This window comes from Elgaria multicarinata, chromosome 1 (assembly GCF_023053635.1).
Source record: "Elgaria multicarinata webbii isolate HBS135686 ecotype San Diego chromosome 1, rElgMul1.1.pri, whole genome shotgun sequence".
Lineage (NCBI taxonomy): Eukaryota > Metazoa > Chordata > Lepidosauria > Squamata > Anguidae > Elgaria > Elgaria multicarinata.
This window is the reverse complement of record NC_086171.1, coordinates 98,257,526-98,277,907: the sequence shown is the minus strand read 5'-3', so window position 1 is coordinate 98,277,907 and position 20,382 is coordinate 98,257,526. Positions and strand designations below refer to the sequence as shown.

Sequence of the window (20,382 nt, the reverse complement as noted above, 5' to 3'; positions counted from 1 at the left end):
TAGGGGTTGCAGATGGAGACTGCTAAGGATTCTACTTTCTCTGGTCACCTCATTATTTTATCATCTTTATCTATGTGAGCAACACATAGCAAGCAAATATGGCACACACTTGTTCACACACATGCTCATGTTTATATGGAGAAACAGAAGTATGAGCTGGACTATTTGTATCCTGCAATCATATTCATCCTTTGCAATTGCCCTGGTCATGGGAATTTATCTGGCTGTAACCATGTACATGCTCCTGTTTCTCCTATTCTCATGCTCCTGTTTCTCCACGCAATTGCTTGCACACATGTGACTAGGAACAGGCTATACGAATGGAGAAGCAAATAACTGTGCAAACTGGCCCTTGGTGTGTAATTCTTCTTGTCGTCTGTTCCTTTGGGAGTATCTGATTAGGGCTATATTTTAAAATCCGACTAATAATGTGAAAGGCAGACTGTCTAACCAAGCCTTATTCCACATAGCGATTTTGTACCCAGTCTCTCACTAAATGCCTTACGGAGTTAAATAATTCGAGACAGCAGGCAGTATAAGGTATAAATTACAGAAAGCAGTGAAGTAAAGAGATTGTATGCTGAATAAATTAAAGCTTTCAGTTGTGAGACCAGTAATGGGTGGGGAGAGGAATTAGGAGCCTTGGAGCCAATGAAACAATGGAGGCATTTTTTCCTCTGATGGGGAAGTGATGGGCATTTTTGGAGTTTATTTGCTGATTATTTATGAATTTGTAAATTCAGTTAAAGTGGTATAAACTGAATATACTGAGACAACCTGGCTCTGGCCTTAATTCTCAAAGACCCCCTCCCCTTCCAAGTCCCCAAAATATCCAACAGAAATCTTCTCTACAAGTAAGAAAAAAATGAAGCTTGGACCCCAAGCACAGAAGTGCATAATCAACAAGCAAAGGCTGCAGGCTCAAATAGATCTTTTTTGGGGGGTGCAGGGAGGCAGGAGCTGAGGGAAGCCAACCAGGATGACTAGAATTAAAACTAAGCTTATGCTTGAAAACAATATCAAGTTGTTTGCCAAGTGGACCAACAGTAGTTAGATTTGAGGTTGAACTACAACGAGGGTAAGCAGTCAGACGTGCTTCAATTATTTAAGACTCCAACTCCAATAATCCCTAACCACTGGTTATGCTGACTGGGAGTGATGGGAGTTCTAGTCCAAAACATCACCTGGATTTCACAATATATGCAAATACATGTAACATAACTCTAATATGAATGGCTAAAGGGCAATAATATCTGTGACCCTGTTCAGATGACACACTAAGCCACAGTGGTTAAGCATTTTGAGCACAACATTATGGCTTAGTGTGTTGTGTAACCCATGACTTAGCGTGTCTTGTGAACCTTTCTGAACCATGGGGGCTACATAATCACCATTTAAACATGGTGATTAACCATTTGCTGCAAAAAAGTTAGTGGCCTAACTGTAAGTTAGCAAGTTTTCTGAACAGGCCCTAGATCTATTCAGACAAACAAGAAACACCTCGTTCATGCAAAATCTGCATCTGTTTATTGGACAGGTAAGTGAGCTCAGATTCTTTGCCTAACCCCAGAAATTTTTTTCCAGGACACTATAAATTTGCTCACCCATGGGAAACACCGTTCTGCCTAGTTTTCAGTGAATCACAGAGAATGTCTGGGAGAGGAGCAGGCAGAAACAGTGGGAAGGAGTAAAGATGTTTTTGCCTTCTAGAAAAGTCTCATGTAAAATGAAACTTTTACGTGGTAGTCCCCCTCCTATGGAATTCCCTGACTCTGGAGGTCAGGGAGGCGCCAACTTTGTATTCCTTTCGGCGCCTCCTGAAAACGTCATTCCAGGAAGCCTTTCCTTAATGACCAGCCACAGTTCACTGTACATTTTGCTTCTTTTAAAATCTATTTTAAAGTGTTTTATTATGCTTTTATTTTATGTTATCTTATACACTGCTCCGAAATTTTCATTGGGGAGCAGTATATAAATACTGTAAATACAATAAATAAATAAGATCAAGCTCCTCCACCAGAGGCTGCATTTGGACAACACAATAATCAATGGTGGTTTAAGTAGTCAACTGTTGGTTAAATAGTCAACAGTTGTCTGTGTTGTCTGTTGGGCAAAAACTACTCCACAGTTGACTATTTCCTCAAAATAACCAACAGAGATAACGAATGCTCTGCAGAGTTGACTCTCTGCACAACCGTTGGTTAGTGTGTTGTCTGTTGAGCTCAATAGAATATTTTGCAGGATTAAGTTGACTATCTTGGCTTGCTACAGTGTTCCTGGGCAAGAGTGGCCAAAACCGCACCGGCTGCTCTGCTACAGCTGGCACAACTCGCAGAGGTTGCTGGGACAGCACCGGGAGGACTGAGGGAGGACGGGGAGAGAGGCAGGGACTGTGTCAGTCAAATGCCGGGTTGACTATTAATCCACTCAACACCAGCCCCAACCACTCCACAGTTGTGTAGGAACATGTTGTGTGGGGAGTACCCCCTCGGCAATCAACCCTAGAGTTGAGTATTAACCCACCATTGACTGTTGTGCTGTCCAAACACAACCAGAGAGAACTCAGGCAAGAGAGGGACCACAACAACAAAGAAATAAAGCTCGCTAGTAAGCAGAGACAAAATCTGTGGGCTCTGGACTTGACTTTCCCCCAGATCTTGAACCAGCAATACTTGGGAGACTCACAGACAATGTCTGAGAAGTTCATTCTTATTAATACCATGGCTGCATTTGGGCGTCACTTTAAGCCTGGCTGGTTTAATAAACTACTCATGGTAGCTTTTTTAAAAAATAAATCACAATGCCCCACCACACGAACTGACTAATAAACTACTGTGAATAGTTTATTAAGCTGCTCCGAGTCATCCTCCGGCCCCCTGTTGCGCTGCAGTCCTCCCTCCCCAGCAGTGGCGCTTTCATCCACTGACAACATTCCAGCAACACCCCAACAATGCTCTAAAATCTGGGCTTCCTTTGGTAGGAGGCACCTGATCTATTATCAAAAGCCCTATGTGATTATTCTGAAACGAGCAAAGATCCCAGATGCACCAAATAGACATTGCTGGCTTAGTTGCTTTCACTTGTTCCAGATAGCAAAATTGTGCATTTGCCCCCATAGACTGCTGGCTTAGTCTCTTTAACTTGTTCCCAATACACTAAAGCGCTATAGCACTAAAGCAAAATTGCACATTTCCTCCCACAGACATTGCCGGCTTAATTACTTTTACTTGTTCCCATTAGCAAAATTGCGCATTTCCCCCCATAGACACTGTTGGCTTAGTCACTTTAACGTGTTCCTAAGTGCTAAAGCCAGCAAGAAGCACAGCAACAGTGGTTTTGATTCCTCTGGCTGCACAACTCTCTAGGTGACCAAAATAACCCACAGTGGCTGCATTCGGACAATGCAATAACCAACAGTGGTTTAAGCAGTCAACTGTTAGTTGATAGTCAACCATTGGTTATTGTGTCATCTGTCAGGCTAAAACCACCCCGCAGTTGACTAACCAATGGAGAAAACCAACGCTCTGCAGAGTTAACTAGTCACACAACCGTTAGTTAGTGTGTTGTCTGTCGGGCTCCGTGGACTATTTCACCCGGTTGAGTTGACTATTTCAGCTGCCTACAGAGTCCTCTAGCAAGAGCAACCAAAGTGGGAGTTGCTCCTCTAGTCCAGCCAGCAGAACTTGCAATAGCTGATAGGATACCAGCAGGAGGACTGGAGTGGTGAGAGGGCGGGGGATGTGTCAATCACACAGTTGAATAATAGTTAACACGGCGCTAGGATTAATCCACTCCAGCATTGATTATAATCATGTCATGTGGGAGTACCTGCCACGACACGGGCTCTGAACAACAGACCCGGCCGAGGCTACTCCCTGCTCAAGCCAAGCACCACCACTTGATACGCCTGAGGCAAGGGATAAAAACCACCTTCCTCCAAACTATGAGGAGAAAGGGGTTAAAATGGAGAAGGATTTTAATATATATAATAATGCGCTGTGAGTTATATCTGCTCAGGTGAATGATTGTCAGAGTGGGTGTTATATGTGTAAACTTAAGATGATAAATGCCAAACAGACACGTGGGATTTTTGTGGTAGTTTAAAAACAAAACAATCAAAATTTATTTTTAAAAGTTCACAAGCTTTGTTTCAAATAACAACAGTTAAAAACCTTTTTGAAACCTTTCATACAATCCTGTCACTCATTCACATACGCGCTTTCCTTTTTCTCATGCAATCACTCTTGAACTTTCTTTATTATCAGTATTGATTGATATACATCCACTACGTGCACACCACACTAAAGACACCACTCACTACACTGACTCTCAAATTTCCCAGACCTGCTTAGCAGTACCATAAACACAGAGAGCACTACAGACTCTAAGAGTACCTAACAAGTCCCCCCGAAAAGTTTTTCAATCCCCTCAGTCATTCCCTTATATATCACTCCTCCCCACTCCCAAGACATTCTAACTCCGCCCACTCAGGCCAACATTCTAAAAACCACAGACTTACAAACTGCAGACAATACATTTGGAATTGACTTGTGGGGTGTAACGCCACAGTACCCCCTTGATAATCAACCCTGGAGTTGACTATTAACCCACCACTGACTATTGGCTCAGTCTTCTCCCAAAAACGGATCTATGACCCCCCTGGAAAAAGTGAAGTACAAGCTGAAGGGGAAGGATTGCAGCTTGAGATTGATAAACAAATGGTCAAGGAACAACTAATTTCTTTGAACCAGTTCAAATCTCCAGGACCTGATGAACTGCATCCTAGAGTAATAAAGGAGCTGGCAGAAGAAGTTTCAGAACCACTGTCTATTATCTTTGCGAAAACATGGAAAACGGGTGAAGTGCTGGATGACTGGAGGAGGGCCAATGTTGTCCCTACTTTCAAAAAGGTCAAAATGGAGGAATCTGGAAACTACAGACTGGTTAGCCTGACATCAATCCATGGGGAAAATTTGGAGCAGTTTATAAAGAAGTCAATTTGTAAGCACCTTGAAAACAATGTAGTGATTCCTATCAGACTAATCTGATCTTATTTTTTGAATGGGCAACCTCTCTTGTGGACTGTGGGAATGCTGTGGAAATAATATATCTTGACTTCAGCAAAGCTTTTGACAAAGAGCTCCATGACATTCTGATTAACAAACTAGCTAAAAGTGGGCTAGATGGAACAACTATTAGGTGGATCCACAGTTGGCTACAGAATCGGACTCGAAGAGTGCTTATCAATGGTACCTAGTCAAACTGGAGGGAGGTAACGTGCAAGGTACCACAGAGCTCAGTCCTAGGCCCAGCGCTCTTCAACCTTTTTATTAATGATTTGGACGAGGAGGTGCAGGGAATGCTTATCAAATTTGCAGATGACACAAAATTGGGTGGGATAGCTAGGTTTTATCCTGGTTGTGCTTTTTATACTGTATTTTGTATTTGTGTTTTTAAACTGTTGGTTGTTTTATTATGGTTTTAATTTTTGTGAACCGCCCAGAGAGCTTGGGATTGGGCAGTATAAAAATGTAATCAATCAATCAATAAATAAATAATACCCTGGAAGACAGAAACAAACTTCAAAGTGATCTTAATAGGCTAGAGTGAAATAGGCTAGGCTGAAAACAACAGAATGAAATGCCAAGTTCTACACCTAAGAAAAAGAAACCAAATGCACAGTTACAAGATGGAGGAAACTTGGCTCAGCAATACTACAAGTGAGAAGGATGTTGGAATTGTTGTAGATCACAAACTGAATAGGAGCCAACAGTGTGATGTGGACGCAGAACCAGCAAATGCTATTTTGGGATGCATTAATAGAAATATAGCATCCAAGTTGCATGAGGTACTGGTTCCCCTCCATTCGGCACTGGTTAGGCCTCATCTTGAGTACTGTGTCCAGGTCTGGGTACCTCACTTCAAGAAGGATGCAGACAAGCTGGAGTGTGTTCAGAGGAGGGTAACTAGAATGATCAGGGGTCTGGAAACAAAGCCCTCTGAGGAGAGACTGAAAGAACTGCGCATATTTAACCTGGAGAAGAGAAGGCTCAGGGGAGACATGATAGCACACTTCAAATACTTGAAAGGTTATCACACGGAGGAGGGCCAAGATCTCTTACAGGAAGCCAGATTCCTGTAAGTTGAACATCAGGAAAAACTTCCTGACTGTTAAGAGCAATACGACAATGGAACCAATTACCTAGGGAGGTCCTGAGCTCTCCCACACTAGAGTCATTCAAGAGGCAGCTGGACAGCCGTCTGTCAGGGATGCTTTAAGGTGGATTCCTGCATTGAACAGGGGGTTGGATTCGATGGCCTTATAGGCACCTTCCAACTCTACTATTCTATGATTCTGATGTATTTTCCGAATGCAGCCAGTGAGTGTCAGACAACATGATAACCCATGATGAGTTAAATAAATCCCACTGGAGATTGTGGGTTATCAGAATGGGTTATTTTGGCCAAATAAACCACTGAGGGTTAAAAAAATAGATGATAAATAAACCATTGTGGCTTATTTAGCCATTGTAGGTTATCATGACATCTGACCCCAGTCCATGAGTTAATTGCAAAAGTACTTCATAGGGTGCTAACATACACCTTTTGGCTCTTTTGACCAGCATGCCAAACTCTCCCTCCCAACCCAATGCCCAGCAAAGTATTAAACCAGTCAGGCCTAATACAGGGAAAGAGAGAGAGAGAGAGAGCTACTGTTCAGATGGAAGGCTCTTATCACATTGTGGTAGCTGCTATTTAGACAAGAAGTCGTATCTCATTGATTCAATTCCTTTGAGAAACCAAGGAGTGGGAGGCAGCGAGGGTTAGCCAAGGTAAGAATTCCTGAACCATCGTTGTTCCTTTCAAGTTTACTCAGCATCAGGACTGGATAAAGTCCTGTTTAAAAAAGAGAGAGAGAGGGAGCTCTTTCCTTCCCAAAGTCTTTTCAATGGCACTTCAGAGTCAATGATACAAGCAGAACAAATGCCATCTGAACAAAGAACAAGTGGATGGTATCTGTGTGTTTGGTATCTTCACTGTGATACCTTACAGACAGGAACTGACCTTTCCTCCCTCCTGAGAGGTCAGCTCCAAATAAAGTAAGCAGGCTTACTTACCCTTCAGAAGCACCTGCCACAGGGAGAGGAGGAACAGGAGCCAAATCTCATGAAGAATCATTTGTGCAATTTACTACTGGTTCACAGAACTCAACAGTAGCAGTGGAATTGAAGTAGGATGACCATATGAAAAGGAGGACAGGGCTCCTGTATCTTTAACAGTTGCATAGGAAAGGGAATTTCAAAAGTTGTTATTTGTATGCATGCAGCACGTGGTGAAATTCCCTCTTCATCACAACAGTTAAAGCTGCAGAAGCTCTGCCATCTTTTGCATCTGGTCAAGAGGGCAGGGCTCCTGCCGCTTTAACTGTTGTGATGAAGAGGGAATTTCACCAGGTTCTGCATATATACAAATGACACCTGCTGAAATGCCCCTTTCTATGCAACTGTTAAAGATACAGGAGCCCTGTCCTCCTTTTCACTTGTCACCCTAACTGAAGACCAAGCATACATGAATTTAAAGTGCCTCTGACGCAATTGTGCAACTGTTTTCCCACAAACACAAGTCTCAACTCAATCCATACTTACTGTTCCTCCAACTCCTCTTTGTAGAATGGTAATATGGATGTGGTTAGAAGCTGAAGTGGTGCTCTCCATGAGCAATCACATAAACCCTTCATAACTCAGTCTGAATATTCTGAAGCTACACTCTCACAATGCAAATTTGGTTGTGCATGTACTCAGCGAATACACACACACACACACACGTAAATTGTCCAGAGATTATGCTGAAGCCAAATTTTGGATTGGATAATCAATAGATGCTGCTATCACGCATTGCCGCTGTCACTCATTGCCACTAATTCAAAGTTTATCACTCACTCTATCGTTTTTCTATTTCCAAATGGAAACAAAAACAAGAGTTTCCGGTCCAGTGGAATTTACAGTTTAATTAAACCTTTTTATTTTATTTTACCTTATATCACCTTTCATCAAACCAGATTCCAGGATGGTGTACAACAATGACAACAATAACTTATTTAAAACTTAATGCAATACAATACAATAGATAAAAATTACAAGGCAGACAGGGATTATACAAATTAAGAAGCCTGGCTAAATAAAAATGTCTTAACCTGGCACCAAAAAGACTATGAAGTGGTGCCAGGCTAGCTCTTTACGGAGGGCATTCTAAGCCTGGCGCGACCACTGAGAAAGTCCTCTCCTTTAAGACTGCATAATGCACCTTCAACAAGGAAGACACTTAGAGTAGTATGCCTACCAATTCCCATTTTCATACGAACTGTATTTGGACTTCTCATCTTCACTTACTTTGTTTCTGTGTTAGCTAATTTCAGTGATGGACATTTTTGCAGTTGAAGTACAAAATGACACACACAGCCCCTTTCAGTATATTTTTAATGGCACAGATATGGGTTGGAGGAAGGAAATCTGGAATTTGCTGCCTGAGGTGACTCTTTTAAGTTGCTTTATGATAAGGCCAAGCCCTGACTTATTTAATCAGGTTCTACTTGGCAAACCTTGGAACCATGAATGAAACCAGGCCTAGAAGGGCAAAGATTAGGCACTCTGATCCCAAACATTTTCATCAAATATTTCTCTGCAGCCAGATTAACTTTATGGTTTTAGATGCTGCTCCATTACAGTTGTCAATATGCCCTATCCTACATGTTCAGCTGTCAGACTTTTTAAAGAAAGCTGTAATCAAAAAAGGTTAGAGGTACAGATACGTACAGCTCCTAACACAGAGAATCCCTAATTACTTTTTTAGGCTACAACAGTGCAAGTCCTTGCTGTGAACAGAATTGTTTCCACAGTTCCCATGGAAATATAGTAAGACTTTGATGCTTAACTTCAGCTAGTTGGTCACCACAATATTTAAACATAGCATAAATGCCACCAAAGTTCAAAAATATGCCAGGACCAAGATTGGTCATTACAGAGAGAAAGAGAGAGAGAGTGCACCCAGGAAGCATTTGGTTCCCTTCCCTACACAATATCTAGGCAAAATATTTTTAAAAACAACTTAAAATGTAATTATTGTTTTTAAGTGAGAGACAGAAATAACAAGAGGAGGAAATCATTCTGAGGTTTTTAAATAAAAATATGAATGACATTATAAGATAGGGTGCTAAGAGAAAAAAAGGGGGGAAAGAAGGAATTAAAGAACTGGCAGAGCCCCTCCTCATCCAATAATCTCAGTTTTGTAGCAGATATAAAGGTATTAATATGTACTAAGATCTGAAAACATAAATTATTCCTTACGTTAAAGAGTTGGTTAGTGCTGCCTATATACATTATATTTGCCCATTTTACTGTACTGTAGTAGAAAAGAGTATTTTAATACTGGAAACTTGCATACATTTCATACAAATGAACTATTCAAACTGGAGCAGAAATTAATTAAGTGATTTTGGAGGAGGGTGTCCCAAACCCCCCATTCAAAAAAGGGTCAGCAGATTTGTAAATATATTCAGGATTTCAAAACTCAAGTTTATCTCAGAGCTCTTGAAGTTCTAAATCCAAAACTTAACACCTCAAATTTCAAAACTTTACATTTGTTTTCATTTGACTAATATAGCTTTGCACTGCAGCAATTCAATTCTAATTGAAGTTTTAGACAGATTTTAAACACACACACACAGCAATACTGAGTCGTAGGAAGTGCTCGCTATAAGAAATGAAGGCGAACGATCCTGTGTTTGACAGCTTTTTCTCTACTTGAAAGACAAAGTTCCTGCTGAAAGGCACAGATATTTACCAATTTGCTGTCAGAGGACACCAGCTCTCCTTCCTACTAATAAAAAAATTTGCTGGCCATTTGAACAAGATCACTTCACTTTAAAGCATATCACGCACAAATATCGTGCTCCAAAGCAACATCTGTGTTAAAATTCAAATAATTGTGAAAACTATCAGATTGATTTTGTCTATTTGATAGTAAAATACTAAATAGTCAATTAATCACAATTCCCTGTCCATCCAAGAAATTTATGTTCAATCCAAATAAACAAGATGTGAGATGAAATATCTGTAAATAAAATTTGCTCTCCTCCAAATACATCACAATTAAGTCTTCCCATTCATCATTTTTAAAATATATTCAAATTTCAAACAACTCAAACACAGTGTTATAAACCAACACCCACACTTACATTAAAAGTATCCATGAATCCCTTAAAATAAATTGAGACATCAACTGACAAGGGAAACTCCTTGGCCAGTAAAGATGACCCCTTTTTCTTAAAACTTTATAGACACTTTGGGTTTGTTCCAGCAATGTTACCACTGTGAAATATTAGCCGCACTGTTGCAAAGGATGGTGGTAAAGTCTCCAGCAGGCCCTGGAGTCAAATCAAATAGTGGAAAAGTGAATGCCCATTTCAGAACACTGGCACACTAGGGCTGCGAAGAGATGGACATACACACAAACCACAAGCCTCAAACCATTTCAGCAGAGTGAAATTTTGATCTGCATTTGATTCTCCTTTCATTTTTTGTCAGAAGAAGGTTCTGATGGAATCAGTTTTATTGCTCTACTCTTTTGTACTGCATGTTCCTTTCTGAACAGCAATTTATGGATTTTTTGTCCCCAAATAAATCAGATTCACATATTTAACCCAACAGTTTGGATTCAAAATATAAATGGTAATGCATAACAGGAACAGCAATTGAGAAGGAATTATAATTCCATGCAGCAAATAATTTTAATAAATTAAAATTTAAAAAGTGTCCAGGTACATGTCAATCAACTGGAATTCAGGAGAAGGTATACTTTTAATTAAGTGACTAGGTAGAATAGATCCTGCATTTAAATAAAGCATCAGCCTAGAATATTCCTGAGAATATGTCCAAAGTGCTAAAGAACACAGTAAATCCTACCTTAACTCTTAGTGCTTTGAAACAGGTGTGTGTATACATGTTTGTATGCATATGGGTGGTGAGAATAAGCCCATTTAAAACACACACGTCTACAGTACAACAATGAGCATAAATGAAAACAAAAATATAATATGCTCTTGCTTTTTATATGCAGCCTCTCAGTCAGCCCACTGGGGAAGCACACAGGTGAGTAATTACAATCTACAATCAGTCTGCACCCCTTCCCTCCAATATGTCTGTACAGCATTCTTATAATCCTGAAAATTAAAGATTTCCCCCCTCACCAAGCTTCCCGGTCCCATTTCACAGATACTGAAAAAATGGCAAAAATGCAAAAGTATCAGAAACAGGCATTTTTCACCATGTAAGATTCCCCAAGAGTAATAGCTTCTCACTATTTTGAAATAACCCATTCAAGTTTTCTCCACTGCAAGGAAAAAAAAGTCTCAGAATAAGTGTAAGATGCATATCAACTATAGTAGCGATTCTGCTGTGTTTAAATGATATTGAGGTTATACCAGTGACATGCAAATAATATGCAAATTAGTCGAACCCCTCCAGCTGACGATATTTCTAACATGACCCTCAGTGCTGAACAAGCTGCTCACTGACCGTGCTAATAATACTAGTGGAATTTGCCAATTGGTAGGATGAGTCCAAATTCCAGCCTCTCCAAATATTAGACTGCAGGTGAGGTACCGTTTTCCCCCAAAGAGGTTCTATTTTCACTAACTATCTGCTACAACTTCATAACCACTTCCATTTCAAATCAGGGCAGAAATCAATTAAAGACTGTTCCACACAAGAGACAAAAAAATCCCAATAAATTAAATAAAACAGAGTTTGAAAATAGAAAACAAGGTGAGGTTTTGATTTGGGAGGGGGATGTGGAGGGAAGAACAGAAACAAAATATAAAACCTGAGAACATCCAGATGTTCTTATTATTACACTTACATATTACATCACATTATAGGAAGACCGTAGAGACCCCTTTACTTTATATTATAGGAGACACATAATGAATGGCTTCTAAAGAAGGTCAGCATTCAGCTCTGCAGCCTTAAGGGCTTTAGAGGCTTGAATGCCAATGCTAGGTGCTTTGTCTAGGTTACAAGCTGCACAAACAAGATTTAACAAAGGACCTCCTTAGTCATCGCATATAGATTGCTGGAGTCAAATAATCCCATTTCACTCAGCTGTTCACACGATGAAGCATATTCACACAGGACTTAAAGGCACAGAGCTTCAGGTTTTCTGAAAGCCAGACTCCCCTTTCATGCATCACTTTTCAATGTATATCAAGTGGGTTTGCAATCATATTTGTTGTCACTTGCATTCATGTCATACCCCTTACTTATATGATTGAGATGTGAATTACTGACTGTTACATCCTTGTTGGAAAAGGAAAAGAGGAAAGAGGGTGTGTGGAAAATGGTAGATAGTTTGCAATGCACTACAACTGAGCATCTGACTCACTAGCTCAAACTCGGCAATGGCCTACGCTACTGCCTTTTCCTGTAAACTAAACATAAGCTACTGAAGCATAAGCCGGGATTGAAAGAAAAAAAACATTTGGAAATTGAAATAAATAAGTGCCGGATGTCACTGAACACTCTTCTCAGAGCATCTGCTGCTTAAGATCACCCTTGATTGATGACAGCTATTTTTAATTGTTGCTTCTAAATTTTAAATGCCCCCCTGAGACATTTTATAAGTGTATTAGCGCATGGCAGGAGGCCTGTGAGGTGGGAAACACAGAATGAGTATTCTGATGTCATTAGCACCTTTGGAACCAAGAAACCCCATTTGATATAGGGCACCAGGACCCTAAAACAGCCAACAATCTAGCAGGCAGCTCTCCAATATACATACATATATTTGAAAGTGTTTGCATGGCTCAGTGTATGCCAAGTGAAGGATTTTCAAAGTGTTTTCCAAGTAGAAACTCTGCATTTTATAATGGTTTTGAAAACCATAGTAAAAACATAAAAACCATTTTAAAAGTTTTTTTAAATTATAATGATAAAAACCCGTTTCCGGATTCTTTTAAATTAATGTAATATTTAAAACAGTAATAAGGCACAGTACATTAAAAGGAACATGGCCTGCATTACACACCCACACATACACACAGGCAAATGACAAATATTTCATTGTGCCATTTAGGCATTTATACATTAGGACAATGTAATGCTGAAAGCATAAAGCAATTGCTTCCTTTTCCTTTAAATATAATAATGAAATTAACTCAGTCTTTGAGAAACACATGAAAAAGAGGTGGGAAATGTAAGAAAATTAGAATTTCTTCTTACCGGTTTTTTCTTTGATTTCACACAAGACATTAAAAAGTGCTGGTTTCATTCTGTGACAGTTTAAAGCATGCTTTCTGCAAGGAAACCAAAAGGATTATATTTAGCATATGCCGCAGAACTGCAAGAGAATATATGGGATGCTTTAGGCAAGAAAAATAATAAAGCTTAACCCATTACTGAAAATTATGCACAAGTGAAAAACAGTTTACAGTTTTATATTGATTAGGACACCAGTTTGGTGATTGCCTAGCACATGGCAATGCAAACAACACCAGTGTAGGGAACTGTTTGACAGCAGTATTTTAGCAGCATTCACAAACCATTCTTGCCGACCAAGCTAGGTCAATGCTAGGAGTATGTATAAACCATTCATAAGTCTAATGATGATCTTATTCAACCATGTAAAGAACTTCGGTTTTCCTCTCTCCCACTCATCCATGTATTCCAATTCATTGAAAAGCCCTTCAATAAAAAAAGCCGACATATAGAATTTCAGCTCTTGACTTAAGGAGTATAGAAATGCAGAGATGCACTGCTAGGGAAAATCACACATTTAATGGGTAGGCGGGGTTGATTTTTATGCCGTTATTACCCTGATTGCTTACTTGAAGGTGTTAAAATCAGAGTGCTTTATGAAAAACAGAAACATGAAAAAGAATGACAAACATATCTTGCTATTTTATAGTCAACCAGCTAGAATTTACATAGGACTTGCCTCCTCCCTGCCCCCTCCCAGCTTTCTTAAAGGTGCCAGAAAGGGGGTGGAGTTGTTTGTTTCTTCCCTCGAGTGTGCGCAAGAAACTGATCAAGCAAATAAACAATCAAACTTTTTTTTAATATTATTTCTTAGGTAAGCAATCATTTTGTGAAGATTTCTTGATATGTGTTCAAGTTCTAACCTCATCAGGCATCCGTTGAAGAATGTGTTTTTCAACTAAAACTGTATGTCATGGGGCTATTAACATTTTGATGCCTCAGGCAGAAAATTTAACAAAACTCCTCATTCCACTGATTAACATGGATCACACCCCATTAGGAAGGTCTCCTTTACAAGGTTCATGAAGACTTTGGACAGCTCCCAATCATTTCAATAGGGTTTGTGCAGGAGAACATCCCATTAGGTTGTGCACTGTGTGTCAAATCTGTCAGCCTCCCACACTGCTGACCTTAATGGCACCCAAAATCCACTGCCTGAGGTGACTGCCTGTCCTTGCCTCACAGTTGGGCTGCCTCTGTGAGCATCTGGTATTCACACACAAACTCTATTTCTGCCTCCAAAATATCTCTGGCCAAATATAAAAATGAGTACAAGATGAAAAGTGAGGAATTGCAGCCATATCAGCACAGCCTCACTTTGACATCTCTAAAATCCTTTATAAAAATGTATGTGATTGAATATAATAGAAAAGGCTGAAATGCACATGATTTTTTCCTTGTAAAAAGCCCAACTGCTAAACACCCCCCCCACACACACCCAAGTGTTAGCACTGCAACTAAAGGAGTGTGTAAAGAGTAACTGCCTATATAAAGCATCCTTACATTTGTATTGATTTTTAATTTATTTTGTAGACTGAATAGTGTCTTCACACAGGAAAAAAAACATTTCATCAAACAAACTCTTAAACTTTCAGAGGCAGAATCTTCCCTCTGCTTGGTCTTCTAGCAATACTGGGAAGCATCATCCAACAGGAGCTAGCCTTCATCAAGTCCAAGTGTTTTAGGGAAAGTATTTTATGAAAGTGGCATTTCTCAGTCTAACCACACACTAGGTTTTTAAGGCTCCATTCCTATCCACTGTTACCTAGGGGCAAATCCCATGGAACTCAGTGGGACTTACTTCTGTGTAGACATGTAGAGAACTAAACTGTTAAACAGCCTTTTGAATTCAACACTATTCCTATGAAAGTTAATTGTTTCAAAGCTACTGAGGTGTGTAGTTTCCCAGTGTCACATAGACTCCAGCATAGTCTACTCTAGCGGATAATAGAAATGCCCGTGAAAACTGTAAGTCACAAAATGCAGGTAAAATGCTAAAAGCTTTTCTTCACGTAATAAAATCCTAATGGACATTAGGCAAACTTTTTTTCTTTTGCCATTTCCCCTTCTTCTCTTCTGTAAATCCATGCCTTCACATTTTCAACTTTTGGTAATGGTTTTGTAAATTTATGCCGACAGTGCGTTATGCAGAGTCCAGCGTGCATTAGTGATCAGATTCTATTTTCTGCTTGATTCTTTTTAAGAAGCACCAGTTTTAAAATGAACACATGGTGTTTCATCCAAATGAAAAATATAATCTTAAATACACTAGTTTCAAAATAAGTCTAACAATGTTAACTGAAAAAACACTCCCCCACTCCAGAAATTTAGTTTGGTGAGCTACACACTGGTATGGTGACTTGTATGATAAAGTGAACAATTACAAAATAATTGCTAAGGATAACACAGAAACTTTGTGTAGACTGTCAAATTTCCATTTGCACACAATTAGTGATATATACAGATTGTACAATCTACACACGAATTCCATGCTCGTCCTACATAAAAGCACATTTCGCATTGCAAATCTGTATGTGCAAAGCTACATTTAGTGGTTGGATTTTTCTAGGCTCTAGGCTCAGTTAATATACTCTACATTATTTTATCAATAACAATAAAAGCTGTTTGTATCTTCACACGCATGCACACAAATGAACACATGGTTCTAAATACATTAGCAACATTAACCAATACAGCCAATACAAGAGGAATGGAAAATGTGGTCTTTCTGCACAAACGGGCTACAATCCAACAAGTATTAAATGCAATTAAGCCCACTGATTTCAATGGGATTAAGTGCGCTTAACTTTTTGGGACTGGCTATGGAGTTGAAGTAGCAATGAACCCGGAGTAACTAGAATTCCAAAAGGGGCAAACAAGAGCTTTTATGGTTTTCTCTTTTCCTGTTTCTAAACTATCAGGCCACCAACACCATACACACCTAGCCTATTATTATTATTTTAAAAAGCTTAAAGCCTCTCAAAATATTTTTGGGATTAACTCCTGATAAAGTAACCTATTATATTCAGTTAGTAGGTGGGTGCAGGGGGATCTTACATCTAAAACACTAGAGCCAACACTAAAATATTCCAAAGGTTTATGGCAGGATTTCAGTCTTTTGATCCAAACAAATGTAAGCGGCTATTTGAGCCTTTCAGCTCTGGAGCTGCCACAAACGCACATGGGAAGGTGCAGCTCCAAAAGCAAACAAACCAGCCAACTTAGCCATTCAGCCCTGCCTAACTTGGCAAAAGGATATCACAAGAGCACCGGCTATTTCTCTCCAGCAACCTCTCCCTCCCCACCCCATTCTCTCTCTCTCTCTCTCTCTCTCTCTCTCTCTCTCTCTCTCTCTCTCTCTCTCTCTCCACACACACACACACTTAAAAATTCCATTCTATTCTATTTTACTAATATAAAAGATATCCAGCCAGGATGTTATTTTCTTCAGAGCGTTCTTTCCTGCCTATTATGGCAGCACAGAAAGTACAGCGGTGAGCCAAGGGTTTATTGGATCAGAATCTTGCTGTGAAAGGAAGAAACGTAGAAGTCTCATCACCACCACCATAGCGCCAGAAGGAGGAAGGGCTCACCTGGCCTGCGCCTCGTCCAAACTCTGATCGGTGATAGTCATGATCTGCTGTAAAATGTCCCCAATGTCTTGTTTCCGTCCCCCCTCGCCTTCTGTGCCCCCGGCTCCGTCCTGCATGTGTTGGGACAGGCCAGGGTGCCCGGCCATCCCCACCCCGGCGTGGGAATGCATCAACCTGGGCTGATCATCCATCGCCGAGGCTAGGCGCGGAAGGCTGCCCTTTCCTTTCCCCCTTCTCTTGCTCTTGCGGGGGGGGGGCGGCGGCGGCGGGGGGCGCTTCTTGTGGAAGAGGAACCAACTGCCTTGTTTGGCTTCCTTCCTTTTCTTTCTTCTCCGGATTTTTTTTTTTAAATATTATCCTTTGATGATGCAAAAAACCCACAAAAACCTTCCGGGTGGTTGGGGGAAGAGGAAACACCCTCGGGATTCTTGCAAGGAGGCTCCAGAAGGCAAGAAAAAAACCCTTCCCCTTGGCGCACTTGACCAGGATCAAGCAAGAAGCCGGATCGGGCTCGCTTCCCCACGACTCGCCCCCCCGCCGGCCCCTGTCCCAGCCAGCTTCTTGCCTTTCGCTTTTGTTGCGGCCAGCAGAGCCGCGCTGGGGGCGGTCGGGAAGCCGCCTCTAAGCTCTCCTGTGGCAAGAAATACGCCTCGATCTAGGCGGGCAGGGAGAGAGGGGGAGAGCCGAGCAAACTTTCCCGCAGCCAGCCAGCCAGCCAGCCAGCTCGCCCGCCCGCCCCGCGCGCTAAGCGCTTTCCAAAGAGGGGGCTTTGCGCCGCTGCGTAAGGCTGAGCTCGGGCGGCAGGCGCGGGCCAGCTCCCCGTCTCCGTCGCCAAGCCAGGCGGCAGCAGCAGCCTCCCGCTCAGCTCCGCGCCTCGGCGAACTCCGGAGAGCCCCTTCCCAGCCTCCCGCTTTTGTTTCAGGCTCGCGCTCAGGACTCCTGAAACTGACACAGAAAAGGCACAGCGAGGAGGGAGGGAGGGAGCGGAGGAGGGGAGCAGAGGGGTGGTGCTGAGGAGAGCGCCGAGCGGGCGCCCGGCCGCCCTGATTGGCCGCCGCCGGCAGCCACAGCCCCCCCTCCTCCTCCTCCTCGCCATCATCAGGCCCCACCCAGGCGGCTGCCTGTCACTCACCGGGTTCAGAGGTGGGCAGCGCAGGAGGCTCCGACTCTTAAAGAGGCCAGCGAAGTTGGAAGGGGAAAGGCGCGCGCGCGCTCCCCCCCCCTCGCTCGGTCGCTCGCTCGCTCGCGCGCGCTCCTCCTGAACTCGTGGGGCAGCTGCGGAGCGATGGCAGCCCATACACCGAACGCGAAAGTCGCGCTGCCCAGTTCTGCGCATGCCCTTTAATGGGGTAATCACTTATTTCTAAGGCCCCTAAAATATACGTGGAGCTGAACAAAAGCAGAATAGAACTCAATCACTGACCGCAAGTGTTAAGAACGTACATAAGAACATCAGAAGAGGCCTGATAATGGATCAGACCAAGGGTCCATCTAGCCCAGCACTCGGTTCACACTGTAGCCAACCAGCCATCTGCCAGGGATGAACAAGCAGGACCTGGTGCAACAGCACCCTCCCGCCCATGTTCCCCAGTAAACTGGTGCACACAGGCTTATTGCCTCGAATACTGGAAAGTGTTGTTGTGATCTTAAACAGCTTAGTTGGGGATAAGTCCTATTCAAGTTAGTGGAGCTTACTGTTGGGTAACCATGCATAGGATTGGACTGCACATCCCAATGGAGGTTACTCCCAAGTAATTGTGTGCAAGTGACAGATCATTTCATCTGTGGCTCCAATCCTAAATGCATTTAGCTGGGAGTAGCTCCCACTGAATTCAGCAAGACTGACTTCTTATAGGCTCAGGCTGCACAGTGTTTAAAATGATGCAAAAGACCTCTTCAGTCAAATAATAATTTTCCTCAGGTTGCAAGTGCAGGGGAGAAATAGATGCTTCAGTTCTAGGTCAGGATGTTTTAACTATTATTGTGAATCACTAAGGGATTTTAATATATTATGTGGTTTAAATTATTACAATAAAATAAATGAACAATATGGATTTCTGGATAAAAAAAAAATACAGGACTAGCGCAGCAGCACTTTCCCCGCTTCTATTCCACACACACACACACACCCAGCCTCCTGCCCTTCCTTTGTGACAAAAAAATGTGCTTCCAGCATTTTAAACATTTTGCTTCAATAAAAGTATTCCCTTGCTTGCTCTTAATCATAATCATGATAATAATAGCTTGATATTTTATACATGCATGTACTGCTGCAACCCAATGTGCATTTACTGAGCAGTAAGCATCACTGAACACAGTGGAACTTACTTCCACGTAACATGCATAGGAACAAGTATGCCACACTTTGCAATCTTCTAGTGCAATCCACATTTTATTGAGATTAATGGCAAACTTCTAATGACTGTAATAGAACTGGATTGCACCACATATTATTGTTATACTCATCCCTCTTCAAGCAGTGAGAAGTTGCAGGGGTGAAATGCTTGCCCAGGTTTGGTTTCCTTTGAAAGAGGTCACTGAAAACCTATGACATTTTGTAGTCTTTGAGTTTGTTTACAAATGTACAGGTTGAACACAAGTAGAGGCAATTCCAAAAGACAGCCAGATTCACTGCCCCACATAAGATTCCCAGAGAGGTAGCACTTGAAATGCTTACAGCTCTCTGCATCTTGCACTGTATCACAGTTGAAAACTGCAGTCTGTCCTGTCTGTTTTCTTTTGCAGGCATAGGTTATATTATCCTCATACTGCTTCAGAAGATCCAGAACAAAGAGTCAGGAACCTCCCTAACTAAGAATACCTGGTGGCTTTGCTACCCACTATTAAGGAAGTGTCCAGCAGTACTTCTGTTTCCATTAACTCCCTCCAAACCCTTCCCAATTTTGGTGGCCTGATCATTTAGTTCATAGCAATCAATGAAAGTATAATTGAGTGAAATGGTAACATTAAAAACTACAAAAGCAGCTAGCTTTGCAATTCACATAGTTTCACATCAAAATCAATAAGAGTTTCATTGAGAATAAGTTGTACCTGGTCTGTTGAACATTGAATGCACATGCACAGAATCTTAACATTCCATTGTAGAGAACTGCTTGGGTGGTCATCCTTATAAAAGGATGATTTATAACACAGCCAAACATTAAAAGTGGACCAAATTTGTATACCAAACTAGGTGATTATGAATTTCAGCAGCATTTTTGGTCTGAATTGGTACGATTCGAAATGGATCCAATGGTTTTCTGTCTACTTTGGGGGAGTTTCCCCCAAAGACTTCAATTAATTCAATTGAAGTCTTGATCAATCTCTGGGATAGAGAAATGCCCTGGGTAGTTAACACACAATTTGCTCCTGGGCATCATCTCCCTGTTGATGGAGTTAGGGAGACTCCCTAGTTTTCCAGGGAGCTCAGAGCAATGATTCAATAAGGATGAGGACTAGATAACTGTTGTGAACCATCC

At 41.5% G+C, this 20,382-nt stretch overlaps 1 protein-coding gene across 5 annotated transcripts in view; it reads right to left on the bottom strand.

The window, feature by feature from the left end:
* Positions 1 to 17,821, bottom strand: part of PBX1 (PBX homeobox 1) — a 295,026-nt gene extending 277,205 nt beyond the window's left edge. Inside the window, exons 1-2 of one of the 5 annotated variants that reach the window (XM_063133305.1) lie at positions 16,904 to 17,821; positions 13,275 to 13,348 (exon numbers count right to left, since the gene is read on the bottom strand). In XM_063133305.1, the coding sequence (XP_062989375.1) occupies positions 13,275 to 13,348; positions 16,904 to 17,094 (265 nt within the window). In that variant the 5' untranslated portion in view covers positions 17,095 to 17,821. The remainder of the gene's footprint in view (positions 1 to 13,274; positions 13,349 to 16,903) is intronic. The other 4 variants (XM_063133297.1, XM_063133308.1, XM_063133307.1 and 1 more) reach the window with 4 other exon arrangements.
* Between the last annotated feature and the right edge of the window lie 2,561 nt (positions 17,822 to 20,382).